At 33.3% G+C, this 19,966-nt stretch overlaps 1 protein-coding gene across 1 annotated transcript; it reads left to right on the top strand.

Annotated features, from left to right (window-relative positions):
- The first annotated feature begins 1,506 nt into the window (after positions 1 to 1,506).
- On the top strand, positions 1,507 to 19,267 carry LOC131840792 (CLIP domain-containing serine protease B9-like). Its single transcript, XM_059188990.1, has 4 exons — positions 1,507 to 1,627; positions 14,216 to 14,390; positions 17,574 to 17,755; positions 18,879 to 19,267. The coding sequence occupies exons 1-4, from the start codon at positions 1,555 to 1,557 to the stop codon at positions 19,265 to 19,267; spliced, it is 819 nt and encodes a 272-aa protein (XP_059044973.1). The 5' UTR covers positions 1,507 to 1,554.
- The last annotated feature ends 699 nt before the right edge of the window (positions 19,268 to 19,966 follow it).

Here is a 19,966-nt window from a genome sequence, read left to right as displayed (position 1 = left end):
GTTACGCTGCGTGGTAACACTGTTGCCTATTTACAATTCGTCAATGAAAGTGACAGCACAATTCGAGACTGATACATTTCTTGCCTGCCATTGTAAATATACCTCTTATGTATATATTTTTTTTGTTTCTTGCAAGACAAGCAATTAAAGTTTTTAAATTTATTTAAATTAATTTACACAGAAGTATTGTATATCATTTTAAAAGTATTTAGATAATGATTAAGACGGCGTGGTTAATTTAATTGACTTATATAAAAGGAGGCAATTCTAGCTTCTAATTTTGAAAAATGATATTTTTCTATTTAATCGACGATATATTTACCAAATGAAATACCATCCATCAATGGCGATCTTCCACGGTGCGTTTTTTTAGAAACTTTTTGCCATGCACAAATACATTGTGGAATCACAGGCAGCAATGGTCTTTATGAAAGAATACGATATTGAACACTTAAAAACAAAGCCTATTTCTTCTTAAAAGCTCGGCAATGCACTTGCCCCTGGTATTCATTTGGGTGCTCATTGGTGGTAATCACTTACTATCAGGTGAGTCACAAGCTCGTTTGTCCTCTATGCTATAAAATGGAAAACTTGTGAATATATCTACAATATACATATATAAATAGTTAGATCGGTCTCTTCTTTACTAGTTCCGTTTCCTGTCGCTGCTACTTCGGAACAACACCTATGTAAATAATGTCACAGACACTAAACGCGCAAAATAAAAGTAAAGTATTGAATAATAAACTATATGTAAATAGTGCAAAGAAACAATTTCCTTTGAACACTAGATGGTTGATGATTAATTTAGGTATTTTACATCGGCGCGCGAGCATCATGTCTACGTCATACATACGGTCTAGTGTCACCATTTAATTAATATATCAGAGTGGGATAAGAACATAAGTACAATATTTATTTTCTAATGGATAATGATGGAATAGTGCTCTATCAAAATATTTTAAACTACAAACGATTACAATAGATTAAAAATCCCTATTAATGAATTATCTGAAATGTATTTAGTAACACGGTAAAATTGAGATATTTTTTATCATGGATGGAGATATTCATTGGATATACAGCAGTAAAAATAATATAATCTGGATTTTCATCACTATTGCAGTTGGACATTACTGTTAATCAGCTACAAGAACACTCATTTTAAATGTAATTGATTATACTTTTTATTCCAAAAGTAATGTGCCTAATGCTGCCAAATATGGTTTCTTAAAAAGACAACGATATCGATGCTTATTTCCGAACGTAGAGTTGATAAACTGTCGACATACTGACATTGGGATTGCCCCGTCCGAGACGAAACACACCCATACCAACCATCATATTAGATGCACAATATATTGTGGAAATAACAGCGTCGAACAGTTTATATACATCAAAGCGAATAGGCATGTAGTAGCATATGTTCCGCGGACTTCAAACTTATCGCACGTGTATACTGAATAGTATGATTTCGTCTTTTATCGGAGTGTTTAACGAATTATTTATTCGGTTATTTATAATTGTGATTGAACGTTAGTTTAATTTTTATAAATGAAGTGTTTTATTGTTTTATGTGTGTGTGCATTAGTTGAAGGAGTACGATTGTCATATATTCATCGGAACGGTAAGTTTTTATATTTATATTATTTTCTATACATGGTATATTTTTTTAATTTGATATGTGTTTTGTGTTAATTTTAATAGGAAATACAATATTTCGTTTAAATATTTTAATATGTGATTTTGAACAGGTAGATTATATAATATAAAAGTTTTTTTTTATAAATTAAGTTTTTTATTTTCATCAGCGCACTGCAGTCCACTGATGGACATAGTTTTTTAAATAAAATCCCACCTTTTTGACTACTACTTGCATAAAATACATTTTGTAAAATCTGTAATCGCTTAATAGAGCTTTATCATTATGAAATAATGATAGAGCATTTTAAGTCGCAGTTGCGCAAGAGTATTTTAAGTTGCATTTTGACTTGTCTAGTTACTCCATATAATTTTTTTACGTAATTAGGTACATGTTTTAACAAGTACAGATACGTACCATATCATCGTACTTACAAAAAGTCTTTTCGAGTCAGTGAAACGATTTCTTAAGCCGAAGCAAGTTCTGGTGTTTATTTATTAGTGTTTAGTCTAGAGTGTGCGCTTTACTTCTGATGGTGGTGGGCTCGATTCCTCGCACAGTGCAAACATTTGTATTCATGAATATTATTGTTTGTATCGTTCTGGGTATATCTATTTATATTATGTATGTATTTACAAAAAAATCTAAGTCTTTATATCAGTTGTCTAGTACTCATAACAAAAGCTCTGCTTACCGTGGGACTAGATGGAGCTGTGTTAATTGTCCAGGGTTATTCATTTTGTTAAGTTTGTTTTAAATAGTCACACCCACTCCTGCGTTGTTGATGTGATAACGAAATGATATTACTACTTACATTATCTACATGTAGGATTGCATTTTATTTTTTAAATAATAAATATATAAACTGGTTTCGATAGGAAAAAATTAAGTATTAGGAAAAACAAAAATATTTTCATTTTTTTGCATTTAAAACGAATTTTTGTGTGCTTTTGATACTAGAGCTGTGACAAATGTTACAACTCGCAATTGACATCTAACATTTCGCTCAGTAATTATAAATCGTTAAGTACCCATTATGAGTACTTTGTTTTACGCATCGCAGTAAAGGTTGAAAACAAAGTATTTTGTATACTTTATGTAAAAGTATAGTATAATTACCAAAAATATAGTAGGATACGTTATTATAAAGTATGGTTGGGAACCCCTACCTATATGTTATATTATTAGGCACATTGATTGTGGAATAAAAAGTATAATGCATCACACTTAAAATTATTGTACTTGTTGCTAAGTAACAGTTATGTGTTACTTCCAACTGTGATGAAATCGAAAGTAAATTATATTTACTGCTGTATATCCACAGAATTTATAGTTAGTAATTAGTGGGTCAACTTATTTAATTTTGAATGATTATTCTATTTGTTTTTTCTTTTTCTGGCTTGGCACGTGCCAAGCCAGAAAAAGAAAAATGCATGGTGTGCAAAAAATGGTGCATTTGCCAGAACAATATTAAGGAAACTTGTTTACCAATTAAATATATTTAGGATATAGAATTTGGTATAGGATTAAAAGGGTGCATTGGTAGTAAAAGGAAAAAATAAAAAATCTATATAAATAAGCTGACATATTCTGATATGACCATTTTTTTTGCTAATTGTTTTAATCACTGTGACATTGACATTTATACCTGTCAATTTAGGTGACAGGTGTAAGTGTGTAATTTTCAAATATGTTACCACCCATAGCAGGGTAGTGCTGTACCTGCGATACCGATTTGTTTAATCGTAACTTTTTATTTTAGTACATTTGTTTGAAAGCTTTACATGAAGTTCCACAACATATTTTCCATATTTACGTACGTATTGTATTTGTATTACTACATTGTATTATACAATACAAAAATACTTATTTTTTATATCCTATTATATGCCTTAATCTGCGGTTGTTCTAACTTATTGTCACAAATGAAAAAAAAGGCTGTTGATTAAAAATATAAATAAATATGGCATTCAAAATTTGTGAAAATCTCACTCTTAAGGGCGTATAGAAATTCGTGCTTTTTTAGTTACTTTAAAATTAAATATTTTATATCATCCAAGGTCACTTTTCCACGCGGACACAGTCGGGCGGCGCGCTAGTATTATATAATAACTAACAACTTATTGCACCTACTATATTCTATCGAATAAATAAATTATTATTATTATTTACCATCATCTGAGCTGTACGCTTGATTGGTGTAAAGAATAATTTATCGATTTTTTATTGTTATATGATATCGATTGTTTTCAGTGTTCTCACATACCTAGGTATCTCATAGACGGTAGAGGCGAGAGCCAAATCTTCATTACACTCCGCGCTGCTCACACGTGTACTCATTAGAATATGCTTTCGTCGCGACTGTTATTGTGAAATTAATTTTATTTGTGTGGTTTTTATACTTTTGAATGCACTTTTTATTTTTCACAAATGAAGTTAATTGTTGTGTTATGTGTTACTGGATTATTTAGTGGATACCATTTGTCTTCTATACTTCGACACGGTTAGTTTTTTTTTTTAATGGTGAGGTTTGGGCTTTTAATAGTTTTTTTTTAGTGGATGATAATGGAATGATGCACTCGCCTCCGCGGTTTACGGCATCAGTGGGGGATGATATGATAAACATGAAGTCAGGTCAGTTAGCCCATCATGATAAATTCACCGGGTATTTATCACAATGGTTTCCAGGGGGAACCGCGTGGAGGTCAACCTGACATGGTACATTGTTAGCAATGGGATCATTAGTCCACATTACTAACAATACCCTTCCCTTACTATTGTTAGGTTTTTTTTTTTCATGGATGATAATGGTATGGTGCACCCGCCTGCGCTAACGGTTTACGCTGGCGGGGCACCAGTGGAGGATGATAAGATGAACATGAGGTCAGGTTAGTTAGCCCATCGTGACATATTTAGCAGGAATTTATCACGATGGTTTCCAGGGGGAACCGCGTGGAGGTCAACCTGACATGGTACATTGTTAGTAACGGGGTCATGAGTCCACATTACTAACAATCCCTTTCCCCCTACTATTGTTAGGTTCTATAAGACCTGTAACACTGCGACCTGTATAGATCTATTGTACTCACCCTTATTCAAAGTTCGCTACCTAGACCCGTGAGGGACAAGAATTGAAGGATATTTTTAGGAGCGATGGTTTTTATCTCCTCAGGATAGAGTGTATACTTTCCAAAGGAGATATTTCGCTTATGAGTGGGCTACAACCACTTAAGATGTGTAGTGGCGTTCCCTCTTCTGCTTGGCAAAATCTGCAAATTGATTTGCAGATTTTGCCATATTTATTATTTATACGTACAATTAAAATTCACGTAATCTTACCACAAAATTATATAATACACTTACATATTTATTATAAAAGATATCAACTTTATATAATTGTGTTATGTTACTAAACAACAGATATAAATATATCTGTTATTTAGTATCCATAACACAAGCTCTACTTACCGTGGGACTTGGTAGCGCTGTTTTAATTGTCCAGGGCTATTTATTATTATTATAGGTATAGGTTATTTATTTATAACGTTAAACCCTCGGTGACCATGGATCAACAAACAATGACTATTATAAAAGGAATGATGATGATGGCTAAGATTATTATTATTATTATTATTATATTATCTAAAGGAAACAGAAAAGTAATCTAAGTAGTAAGTAAATTATTAAATAAATCTAAGTAGTAAGAAAGCTTATATATATAGCAATTTACTGATCATATTTACAAGATACAAGTATTTTTTTTCTAAAGTAAAATCGAGTTTATTGGCTGCAGCAGTCAACGACAAATACCGAAGCGGATAACTTTGTAGAACTAATCACTGGTGAGAAAATTGTATAAGGAAACATTACTTATATGAATATTCATCTTATATCTGTGTAATTCCAATTTACCTATATTAGTCATCAGATTCACATAGTATACAATTATATTATTAACTAGCTGTTACTGAATTTAACGTTTTTTAATTGAAATATATAATGTTTATAAAATAAAAATAATCTCAGTTACTCCTTATTAGCTATCTGCGAGTGAAAGTACCTTCAAAATCGGTCCAGCCATTCCACCGTATATACTTTCATATATATGAAATTACAAAGATACTTAAATTTTGTTTCGTTGTCTATACTAAAACTTACCATGTATTTTCATACATGATGATCAGTATCACTATATCACGTTATATGATGTCCGTAGTATCACCTATTCCTCGGTGTCTTGTAATTTTTCTACTTTATGATCACTCTTCATCACTCTTACAAAGAAAGTCGACATAGCTAGGTCGAAATGTGAAATAATTGGAACTACTCATTCAGATGTAAATAATATATCTAGGTTGAATAAATAACCATCGTCATCGTCATGTGCTTCCTTATCGCATTCGTCCTTGTTCAAAGTCATCTCGTTATTTACTCTCTTTCTTAATATAATATCACCTTTGATACAGTCCATCTCTTTTTCGGTCCTCCTCAGCTCTTATAACCATCCACATTCACATGTAACACCTTCCTTAAGATATGATCATCATTCCTGCGTACGTAAAAAATGTTTTCGTTACTGTCATAATTACGACATTCGTACCTACTTCTGAATACGCCTCAGATGCGTCACTTTAGGATGCTGCTATGACCGGATTGAGACGATAAAATCAAGGCTGGGTTTAGTTAGGGAAAATTGTGAAATGTCATCGACTTTAAACAAAATAATATCAAATTCAAATTCAAATTCAAATTCAAAAATCATTTATGCATGTAGGACATTTTAGCCGCTTATGAACGTCAAATTTTTACATTATAATTTTTTTTTTCTCTACTGTCCAGTTCTGTATATAGATCCAATTGAGAAGAACTGGCAAGAAACTCAATTGAATTACTTTTTTTTTTAAAGTCAGTTTATTTACAATTTATTTTTATATAGGTGTCTATGTCTAACATTAAATGAAAATTCAGTACATGAGCAACTATTGCCATGCACACTCGTCATTCAAGTAATCGTTTAGTGAATAATAGCCTTTGCTCAGTAAATATGATTTAACAGATGTTTTGAATTTATTTAAGGGTAATTCCAACATATCCTTTGGTATCTTATTGTAAATTTTTATACCTATTCCCATAAAAGACCTATTGACTATTGGACAGCAAGTTTGTCGTTAAATCTAGTATAAATATTATGAATATTGCTGTTTTTTGGAAATCAATCAATGAATCAATCAAAATCAATAGGTAGCAGAGTGTTAATATAGTATATGTTATATATTATAGTGTATTGTATATACAGTGTGTATATTATACATATAATAGTGTAAGTGTGATAAGGTGTTGTAGCTTAGGCTACTTTTAATTTAGATTGTTTTTTAATTTATTATTTTACTATCTGAGCTCGCTATTTCACCCGTGTGAAATTTATAGCCTATATGTTATTCTGATAAGCTATATTACTGAAAAGTTTCACGACAACTGTTCAGTAGTTTTTGCGTGCAATAGTTACAAATAGCCATCCATACTCACAAACTTTCGCGTATTGAATGTTCACGTCCACTGTGCGACCACAGATATCAGTATTATAAAGCTATCGTAAAGCGATGTTAATTGTTAGAATATAATGGACGTCACGAAGTGAATCAAATATACGAAATGAGTTGACCTACTACCTATAACCGCAATATGGTACGAGTACGATACGCGCGGTGTTTAAACTGATTCATAAACACGATACATTCGTGTGTCGCACCTTTAATAGGGGTTTCTCTAATGAATAAATTAATGAATTTATAAAATATTGGTATTTTTTTTATAATACGTTGTTGGCAAATAAGGATACAACCCATCTGATGGGAAACGGTTATCGTAGTCTATGAACGCATGAGTCACCAAGCATGTCACGTGTTGGCGACCCTTAAGACACCTTATTATATCCTTTTTGAAAAATCACATGCATCTCTCGAGAAAACATCGGCAGGTAGTTATTCCACAATCTAAGTGTACGTGGAAAGAAGCTCACATGAAATTGACGAGAACGCTTAGGTTCCAGTGGGGATGAATAATGAATTCCTTGACGATGGCGAGCGGTGCGGTGGTGGAAGGTAGCCGTGGGCATCACGACAATAATTCTCAGAATTCTTTGACATGATGACAAGACAAAACATTCCAGTCCGTTATATATTCGCTAGAAGACACAAAGCTATCTTATATAACAAATAACAAGCGTTTAGCTATAATCATTTCCTTGTTTTTTGCACATTATTTGGGATCGGCGCAGTATGTCTTATTTTTAACATACAATTGACTCACAAAGGTCATGACTTCGGAACTTTAAAATTGGACTTAATCCAAAAAACATATCCATATAAAAACTGACGAATATATTTTCCTAACATTCGTAATCATCCTGTACCTATTATGTTATATTGAATCATTTTTAATTATTTTAGGGTACTACGATACTATGATTCATATGCTGGTTATGTGTATTATCTATGACGCCCCCAGTGGCCTAGCGGTTTAGTGCACTACTCTAATTCCGATGGTCGCGGGTTCGATTCTTCATACGGTTCAAACATTTGTAATAATGAGTATGATTGTTTGTATTGGTCGCTAAAAATCTATACATATAAATAAAATTCGAGTGTCTGTTTGTAATATTGAAATAACCGATTTTTCTATATGCATATGAATATAAATACGGTACATACACCAAAATAACATTTTCTACAATTTTTGTCTGTCTGTCTGTTTGTTCCGGCTAATCTCTGAAATGGCTGGACCGATTTTGACGGGACTTTTTTTGCAAGGTAGCTGATGTAATAAGGAGTAACTTAGGCTACTTTTATTTTAGAAAAATAAAGTTAAATCGACACGGACGAAGTCGCGGAAACAGCTGGTATTGAATAAAATAGTTTATAAACACTTACTTTTTTTTCAAATAGTCTCATCATTTAGGTTTCAAGGTGTGAGGATGAATTATTAGGTATATTGATTGTGGAATAAAAAGTATAATGCATCACACTTAAAATTAGTGTTCTTATTGGTAAGTAACAGTTATGACTTACTTACAACTGTGATAATATCAAGAATTAATTGTATTTACATATACTATAAAAGTACCTACTTATTTTATAAGCTTAAAGTAATTATAAAAGTTAGAAATACAATAAAAGTACCTACTTATTTTATAAACTTAGAGCAATTATAAAAGTATTCACTTAACTACTTAATACAAAATTAATATTTTGAAATTTAACAAATTTCAAAATATCCGATAATTTTTAAATATACTGTTTTTAGTTTTTTATATCTACATATATTCTCCATTACGTATTCCCTGTCGATGGCAAAAGAAAGATGGCGAAGAAATTTTTTGGACAGTTCTAAGAATAATTAATATATCTTCGATTATAGTTGTTCTCGAATTCTTCGAAATTAGTGATGTTCCTAGAAAATCTATGTATAAATTTGTCTATCAATAATTTAATAGTTAAGACGAAAAAAAACTGTTCTTGTTTTAAAGGAACAATTCCTTTTTTTATGTAGATGGAATGGTAAACAAGCTGACGGTCTATCACGTGGTATACAACAATTGTAATCTATACCTATACATATAAAAAAATACCATGTGACGTCCGTGACGTACCCAATAAAAAATATAAGTCTCGACAATTCACGCAGCATCTTGTTTCACACTCTAAGCTAAGCGGAGTTTATTTTATAGGTACTAAACAACTGTTAAAAATACAGTGGACCCGCGGTAATCCGGCGCCTGTCTAATCCGGCCCCCCTTGTAATCCGACATTGTCTATTATTTGTTATTGAATATTACTTTGACAATATACTTCAGAGTGCATATACATACATACATATATAACATAGAATCTTGTCACTGGATCTGTAATTTGTCGGATTACAAGATATCTTTTGTAAAAAATCCGACAAATATAATCCAACAAATACGATGGTCCCACACTGCCCTGCAAAATGTTTGTCGGATAACCGGGGGTCCACTGTATACATATACATATATAATATAAAGAATCATCATTGGATCTATAATTTGTCGGATTACAAGGTACTCTTTTGTAAAAAAATTCGGACTATAAGGGGTCTTAGGCAGTACTCTATAATCAGACAAATTCGATAGTCCGACACTGCCCTGCCAAATGATTGTCAGACTACCGGGGGTCCACTGTACATACATTATTATTGTCAATAAATACATAACATACATAAAACATAGAAATCACCCACAACGATACAAACAATCGTACTCATGAATACAAATTTTATATTGCGTATTGAATCGAACCCACGACCATCGGAACTATGGCGGTGTGCTAAACCACCGAGGCCGTCAAATATACAAATATACACGTTATATGTACCTATATATCATCGCTGCTCCGGATTTCCCCGCCTTTGTCCTCGTTTGAAGAATGTCCAAGGAGAGTCCGTATTGCGTTTGAAATTCGACATTTGTTTCGTATATAATAATCTCAAGACAATTCACACAGCGCTGTGACTAGACCCAAGTTAAGCTAGCTAAAGCTTGTGTCATGGGTACTATATAACTCGTACAAATACATACATACATTTTTTCGTATATACCATACCTGTTATGATTACGATTATTGACGACCTCGGTGGTCTAGCGGTTTAGCACACCGCTTTACGATCGATGCTCGCGGGTTCGATTCCTCGCACGGCACAAACATTTGTATTCATGAGTATGATTGTTTATATCGGTCTGGGTGTTTTCTATGTAAAATATGTATGTATTTACAAAAAAAAAAATCTATGTATTAGTCTAGTTCCCATAACACAAGCTTTAGTCAGCTTAACTTGGGACTAGATGGCGCTGTGTGATTTGTCCTGAGATTATTAATTAATTAATATTAATTAATACCTTATATATTATACATAAAAAACGCCCAGACCGATAGTTTGTATGGGTAAATTATAAGTAAGGCGGTGTGCTTATCGCTAGACAACTGAGGCCGTCTAATAGCACAAATAATATAATATTACATACTAATAGTAAGTTATAATAAGTACGTAGACGGTCCTCCACGAGTGTACCAGAAGGGCGGCCAGTAGGGAGAAATGGCGAGTTGCTGTACAGCGTGTGACATCAGTCTCTCACTTCACTACGTAACGCCTAACGTTCTGTCAAGCGTATCGAATATTAGAAGAAGAAGTCATAATAAAGAAATAAAGATATTATTTCCAAACCGTAGCAACAACATAACCAAATTATATTCTAATTCTTGAAAAAGTCAAGGTTATGAATACATACACTCCATACTGAACTGTGAGCCATTTTGTTTTGCTGTGGCACACATATGGTGGTTAAGCCACATTCTATTGTGTTTAAATATTCTGAATGTACTGCTTGTAATTGAACCTTATAACAACACTGGTCAAGAAAAATATATATTTTTTACTTCTATTTTTTCCGTTTCTACCTCGAATTAACGCGTATTGTTTGAATATAGCAACAATTTTTCTCTCACAGCTTTTGTTTTTGAGTTAACTTCCCTCATTTACTAAGTTCAACTTAGATTTGCCTTTTTTATTGGACAATGAAATATGTTTTGTTATTGTTTTCGATATGGCTTCGTTAACAAGATGTTATATAATTAATCCCGAATGTTGTTGTTATATTTGTAGTGAATATGAATTTGTTAAATATCGAAAACCTATATCGAACTTTGTGAAAACTGGGTATCATCAATACTTCAAAAGAAAATTGTGTATATAAAAAATTGAAGCTATTAGCAATCTCCTAGTATTTTTTTCATACTCAGCAATAAAATACCCAAAAACAGAAAAAAATTAAGGAAACAAGACTTCTGTTGACCAGTGTAATATACATACATGTATGTAGGTACTAAGATACACACAAAAATTCTTATACATATTATATGTAGGTATATACATCACAGAAGACCGAAGAGCTGGCAGCTACCTTGGACAAAGAATTAGTCTAGCTATTCAAAGAGGGAACGCTGCCAGTATCTTCGGAACGTTGCCTAAAGGGACCCCTTTTAATAATATATTTTAGTCATCATATTATATTTTTTTAAGCTTTTTAATTTTAGATTCTTAGTTGTACAATTACGTTATGTAAATACGAGTAATTAATAATTACAAATAATATATATATTGGTACTATATATATCTTGAATCACTATCTATTGTTAAAAATGAAGTAAAATGCGATGCGTAGTTAAAATATCTAATAGAGCAGACAGAGCAAGCGACTATATTTCATACTACATAAATATTGCCCGTTTCGATTTTACGCAAAAAAAAAAAACGATATGGATAATAAAAAATTTATGCATATGTGAAAAACCAGGTTCAGAGCAATTCTGTTGAGGGGAATGGCCGGCAAACCTTGACCGACTATCGTTCCGACCGATGTATAGTAGGTAATTATATTGTAGAGACGTTATAAAAATATATATTACGTCAGCCAATGAACAAACGGAAATCGAGCGCAAAGATACTACGGAAGACGAACTATTTAGTGTTCCATGGATTCACCGTGCTTGTGCCGGGTCTATTGTGTGGCAGAGAGGGAAATTCTGAACAGTTTCCTTTCACTTGTGACCCGGGTGTAAGTTTAAGGGGTTCCTTTAAATCTACTGGGAGCAGTTCCTGGGTCTTATGACCCGGATAAGGAGCCCCTTTAAAGCTCCACCCGGGTCACAAGTCTTGGAAACAACTCCGAGTTCTCTCTTCGCTACACGATACAATTATTAGTTAAATTTAGAATTTCTTTTTTTACATATATACGAACTAGCTTCTGCCCGCGGCTTCGCTCGCGTTAGTTTTTCCCTTAGGGGTGGAATTTATCAAAATCCTTTCTTCATCATCAGGCATCCCCTGCCTACGTCATAGTAGTTTTATGCATGTAAAGTCTCAGCCCGATCGGTGTAATATTGACAAAGTTTCATACAAACTTTCATCCCCTATTTTATCCCCTTGGGGGTAGAATTAATGAAAATCATTTCTTAATGGATACCTACGTCATAACATCTACCTGCATGCCAAATTTCAGCCCGATCCGTCCAGTGGTTTTGCCACGTTGGATAGTAACCTTGGCCTAATAAAGAAAATATATTTAGTTATATTATAACCCAAAATAGTTTCTGCGTTCTACCTTAATAATGTTGGTAGTTTCATACAACCTCTCATCTTCGCTTTCAACCCCTTACAACCCTTTTTTGCGCTATGTCTGTATGCCAAATTTCATTTAACTCGATTCAGTAGTTTCGGCGTTAAATCGCGACAGGCAGACAAACAGAGTTATTCTCGCATTTATAATTATAGTAAGGATTTGAATGTATATCTAAATGTCCTCAAGTACCTATGTACCTACCTATACTTATTTATATCATATCAGATAAAAACTATTTGCCCTTCTTCTTTCGAATGAAGTCTGGCGATAGTTACCACTCACAATTACATGGACCGTCAGTATGTTTGTCATGGCAAAAGTATTAAAAAAAATCGAGTTTAAAAAATATGTTTGGGTTCTTCCCGAGTGATAACTTTATTTATAAATTAAATTAAAATACAATTGTGATTCAGAACGGCAATTTCGTTTTATGGTATTCCCCACCTTTGTGATACGCGTTTACTCTGCATACAATATTACTCCGCGGTTGAGCCGATCTCTAGGGAGAGAGAGCCGATTTCTAGGGTCCACTAAGTTAGTAGGTCAGCGGAAGTCTTAATGATGTAATCTTAATAATATTATAAACCCGAAAGTTTATGAGTATGGATGTTTGTTACTCTTTCACACAAAAACTATTGAACTTATTTTGATTAAATTTATGCATCAGAATAACACATAGGTTATATTTTTATTGAAATAAAACGCGGGTGAAAGCACGGGCACAGCTAGTTAATATATTATATATTAATCTGATTATTCAATAGTCAATATATTATTCTGATTCATAAGCTATATTACTGTAAAGTTTCATCAAAATCCGTTCAGTAGTTTTTGCGTGAAAGAGTAACAAACATTCGTACAAGAATTAATATATTATTATTATTTAATATAATAGCCCTGAATAATTCACACAAATATCTAAATATATATAACTCAAAGGTGACTGACAACTATGTCAGTTCACTAGATCTATCAACGCACAGCCCAAACCACTGGACGGATCGGGCTGAAATTTGGCATGCAGGTAGATGTTATGACGTAGGCATCCGCTAAGAAAAGATTTTGATGAATTCTACCCCCAAGGAGATAAAATAGGACATGAAAGTTTGTATGAAACTTTGTCAGTTTAAACCGATCGGGCTGAGACTTTGAGATAAATTAAGGCGAGCGAAGCCGCGGGCAAAAGCTAGTATAAATATATTTTTTTTTATATTAGCTTTTAGCTTTTATATATATATACATATATTATATTTGTTTGGAATTAATATTATCAATTGGTACCATAGGCATATATGTATACGATATCTCAATATATGTCTAGTGAATTACATATATTTCTGCGTTTTCTAATTCAACAATACTCGTTTCTTTTGTTTCAGATAAAAAGTGTGGAGTGGAAGCGAGTACAAATCTTATCCACCGTAATCCATGGCTGGTATTCGTGGAGTTCCAGCGTAAGGACAGCATCATCGACATCCGCTGTGCTGGTACCTTGGTGGGCAAGAGGCATATAATCACAGCAGCTCATTGTGTTAAGAAACATAGATATAATAAGTACGTATCTAATTATTTTTAGGTAACTTAAACTTTTTATAGGAACTAGGAATGGTAAATCGTGGGAAATGATAGAAGAACCAACGATAAGAGCGCATATCTTAAGTTATGAATAAATAAATGCAATACTTTCAGAGGAGCTTCCTCCCGCGTACACTTAGGTTGTGGAATGAACTTCCTGCCGAGGATTTCTCACGAGACTACAGCATGGGATTTTTCAAGACACGTGACATCCCTGGTGTTTCAGGCGTCCATAGGCTACGTAACCATTTACCATCAGGTGGGCCGTATGCTTGTTTGCTACCACAGTAGTATAAAAAAATGGTAAACAAGTAGGTGACTTGATGGTAAACTAATTTGGATTTCAAAATGATAAATAAAGCGGCTTTTAAACTAATAACAAAAGTGCTAGAATGTGCGGACATGAGAATCCCAGTAACTGTTACATTATTTGACGACCTCGCTGATCTAGCGGTCTAGCACACCGCTTTACTTCCGATGGTCGCGGATTCGATTCCTCGTATGGCATAAACATTTTGTATTCATGAGTATGATTGTTTGTGTGGGTCTGGGTTTTTACTATACATATTATGTATTAAAAAAAATCTAAGCAATTATATCAGTTGTCTAGTATCCATAGGACAAGCTCTGCTTACTGTGGGACTAGATGGCGCTATGTCAATTGTCAAGTGATTTATTATTATTATTTGATATGAGAAAAGCCATCGCTTTTGTAGCTCATAAAACTTTATTAGGTAAGTCTGAAGAAGATGGTTTAAGTGGTCAAGCTCTAGTATGGTAACGGGAAAATAGATTAAAATATGCTGAAATCAACAAAATTAATAATGTTAAACATGAAATTACGTGTAAGTCACAAAACGAAATAAATCGAGTAGGTGTTCCCCAAGGAAGTATAATGGGACCATCATCTATATAAAGAACCTGCCTAATATAGATTCCCCCTTCAGCATTACAGACATGCCGTAATAATGTAACGCCACTGTATGTTAAATTTTATTTTTTAATCTATAGTACATAAAAAAATAAAGAAAAAGTGATGTCTCTTTTTTTAAAACAATTTACTTGGGGAAACACAGACGTACAGAAGGTATTATCCTGTTTGACGTCTTTGCGTGTTTGAGTAAATTATAGTGAGTGAAACAAATTAGCATTTTTAGGATTCCGAACGAAAATGGGTAAAACTGAACCGTTCTGTATCATATTTGTACGTTCATCACGTGACAGTGTTTAAAAAAATAGTAATATAATTGATTCGAAATTTGAAAATATCTTGGTATTCTTGTTTTTAACGAAACTCTAATAAAGCAATTAAAATAATTATTTTTCTTCTCATGTCTTTTTTCGAAACTATCAAATAGTAGGGTAGTAATCTGTGAAAAAGTATTTGTAAATTTTTTTTCAAATAATAATATATATATAGTTGTTTTTTTTTATATGTATGATGACGTGATACGTAATTTTTATATAATACTAGCTGCGACTTCGTCCACGGGGAATATAAAATTATTTTTCTAAAAAAAAAGTAGTCTATGTTACTCCTTATTACATCAGCTACCTGCCAATAAAAGTCCCGTCATAATCGGTCCAGCCATTTCAGAGATTAGCCGAAACAAACAGACAGACAAAAATTGTAAAAAATGTTGTTATGGTGTATGTATCGTGTTTATGTTCATATGAATGTAGTAAAAAATAGTTATTACAATATTACAAACAGACACTCCAATTTTATTTATATGTATAGATAAATACCATTAATAATAAGAATAAATAATCCAAATCATATCAATCAATCATAGTGACATTTGACTATAATGTTGGAACTAAATAAAATCTGTTCAAACAAGAAACTATATTATACATCCATTCACACTTGATTATTAAGAATTACAGTGTTCTATAGTGTCAGTGTATTTATGTTTTTATTGCTCGTCATGTCTTGGGCTCGTTTCATTTCGGTACACTGGAACTGTTATTATGTCCATAGATCATTATCCTCGATGATGTAGCAGTTTATTACACTATATCACTTTCGCTGGCCAAGATTGCTAGAAGGCATTGGATGTAAGCAGCGCAGGACCGATCGTCGTGGAGATCTTTGGGGGAGGCCTATGTCCAGCAGTGGACGTCTTCCGGGCTGCGATGATGATGATGATGATCACTTCGCTAGCACTCAGACTTTTGTAACACTAGATTTTTTTTAGAATACTGTTGACAGTAGATGGTTTATAGATTCACAGAACGATGTTCAAACATTTGTATTTACAGAGTATAAAAAAAATATATTTAATCATTTGTTTAGTACCTATAATACAAACTTAGATTAGCTTGGGATGAGATGGAACTGTGCGAATCTAAAACTACTTATATAATACTCAACGCTCCACGCTCTTCAATGAAATAAGTGTATTTTCTTTTCTTTTACCTTTCTTGTTTATTTTATTGTATCAATTTTTAATAATTTTCTATATATTACATGTTATATCTGTATTATTTTTGTTATTGTCTTAGGTTTTAATTATATTTACTACTAGCTGTTCCCGCGACTTCGTCCGCGTGGAATTTAATTTTATTTTTCTAATATAAAAGATATTTTCTAAAATAAAAGTAGCCTAAGTTCGTTACTACATCAGCTACCTTCTAAAAAAAGTCCCGTTAAAATCGGTCCAGCCATTTCATAGATTAGCCGGAACAAACAGACCGACAGACAGACAGACAAAAATTGTAAAATGTAGTTTTTTGGTGTATGTACAGTATTTATAATATGCATGTAGTAAAAAACGGCTATTTCAATATTACAAACAGACACTACAATTTTATTTATATGTATAGATTAATGATATTGTAATAAGGCTGGGTCGATGTGGCGGTCTTGTTACGTATGTCCTCGCGTATGTCCCTTGGCAATATTTGAAAATCAGTGGTTTGCTGCTTGTTGCAAATAATACACTGAGATGTAGCCTTTTTTTGCGTATGCGATGTTACTCACATGTATTTAGTACCTATATTGTATTTTGTTAAACGATGCAATTGTGTATCTGCTTTTATATATTACTGTGCCTTGTGTGTGTGTGCATTTAATGCAGATAAGTTTTATCTATCTATCGACTTAGATGAACTCATTAGCTTATTGAAAGTAAAATGTCATTAATTTTTTGTGAACAGATTAATAGCGCGCTTGGGTGAATATGACACATCGAAACGAAAAGACTGTCTGCTGGGTGTTTGCGCTGATCCTGTGGTGAGGATCGAAGTGGAAACTGTCATCATCCATGATGGATACAATGGCAATGGGTATGGCAATGATATTGCCATCCTCGTGTTAAAGACTGCAGCTCCATATACCGGTAACTATGTCTGCAATAATAATAAATGAAATGGTTTAGCAGTTTAGCATACTGCCTTACTGCCGATGGTGCGGATTAAATTCGATTCCTCGCATGTTATAAGCATTTTTAGTCATAGACATACATTGTATGTAAATATATATATATATATATATATATTTATTGAACAAATTTAACACCCAATATTCTAAAACAAACAATGATACAGCAGCGTTATGAATACATATGTTTGTAAACATGCAAATAATATTAAACAACAAACAATCAATAGCGGTTTAAGCACTTATTAAAAGTCTGATGAAACAATTCAATTGTGGTCAAATTAATACAATCTTTTCTACAAATTCTTTTAAATTCTACAAACAAAAAAACACACAGCTTTAATTTCTCTAACTTTTAACTTAACATACGTTAAACTCATATATAAACTGTGTAATATGTAAAAGTTTATATATGAGTTTAACATACATTAAACTCATATATAAACTGTGTGTTTTTTTTCTTTTTATGTATAATTAGAATGGAAAACCAGCTAAGTATTAGACAAGCCGTCTACCTGATGGTAAGCGACTCATAAAAAATCAGCACTACATATAGTACAGGAGAACAATCTAGAACATACTGGAAGCCGTTTATGAAATCCGGCTCGAAGGACCAATAATGTAGGGTCCTAAACTAAGGTCTTTTAAACTAAAAAGTTGATTTATGGCAAATCAACCTTTTAATTTAAAAGGCCCCAGAGAATGAGAGAATATTGGGCCCCGTCCAATTTATGGACTGTAAATTCGTGTAATAATTTAAATATAAAAAATACAGAGAATGAGAGAATATTGGGCGCCCGTGTGTTCGGTGCTGAGATCAGAAGTGAGGTGCTAGTCGCACCCCCCTCGAGCCGCGCCCCGCAACGTTGCTCGCGGACTCCAGTCCGGCGAGCGAACGATGTCCGAACATCACTCGTGATACTACTCTTGCGTTTCCATTCCAGTAGACTAAGAAGTCACTCTTATCCTGAAATTTTAATACACTTACTTACCTTACAACCAAAACACTATTGTTTAGTTATAAAAACCTTAATATGCAATTTTTAAGTTGTTAGTATTAATTTATGTTTGTATTGTCCTAGATTTTATTCGCCCAGCATGCTTACCCAACGGTCCAGTTGACGAAACTGTACTCCTCTTTGCCGCTGGATGGGGGGAGTTGACCACTTCCTCCCATTACAGTGATGTGAAGAAAATCATCCCCCTCCCTTTATGGTCTCCCGCCGAGTGCAGAGCCGTATATCCTCACACAAATTTACCTGAGGACATCATCTGTGCGGGGGGTGAAAAAAATATGGATACATGTCGAGGGGATTCTGGAGGTCCATTGATATGGATTCGCGAACGAGCCGAGCTACGCGGAGTTACCAGCACTGGTTACATCCATTGCGGAACTGAAAATGCCCCTGGTCTATATACCAGCGTTGAATATCACCTGCCATGGATAGAAGCAACTATATATGGCTATTAAGTTATAGTCAGGGTTGCCACGCCCAAATTAAAAAAATAAAGATTTTAAGTTCATAAATCCAGGACTATTCAGTTTAAAAACAGAACGCAGTAATAGTGTTATGCAGTAATAGTTAATATGTAGTAAAATACAAGTAATTAATATAATTAGGTTTTTAATAAAAAGTATTTGATAAAATTATCCTGTTGAGAATCAGGCATATTTTAAACCTGCTGGGTTTGCGTTGCGTTGCTAAATTACTATTCAGGACTTCCCAAGACACATCAAAAAATAGGACATGTTCTGAGAAAAGAGGACGGTTGGCAACCCTATTATAGGTAGCTAAGTAATTAGGGCCTGCATAGACGAGATCTTTTAAAATTTATGCAGACAGTATATTAAAGGTAGAGTATGTACTTAAATTTGATTGCAGTCCAACAAAATCCTTTATATTCCCATTATTTCCGGAAACAAGAGTCATAATAGTCCAGCTATAATACTCGTGAGACTCCTGTTTGTGGATGATGGGAGTGTGAAGGAGAAGGAAAACGACCTCTCTTTTTCATTACTAGTACGCAGCGAATCACTTTTGAAAAGCTGTATTAAATTTTGTTTACTCTATCTTCAACAGTGCTCACAATTTTAATATATTGTCCCTTTCCCAAATGTATGACAGAAAACCACAAAGAATGAACAAATACCTGTATTAATTGACTTTGT

The sequence above is a fragment of the Achroia grisella genome, unplaced genomic scaffold (genome assembly GCF_030625045.1).
Source record: "Achroia grisella isolate CSIRO2021 unplaced genomic scaffold, CSIRO_AGI_Agris_v1 utg149, whole genome shotgun sequence".
Lineage (NCBI taxonomy): Eukaryota > Metazoa > Arthropoda > Insecta > Lepidoptera > Pyralidae > Achroia > Achroia grisella.
This window is presented reverse-complemented; position numbering and strand designations above follow the sequence as displayed.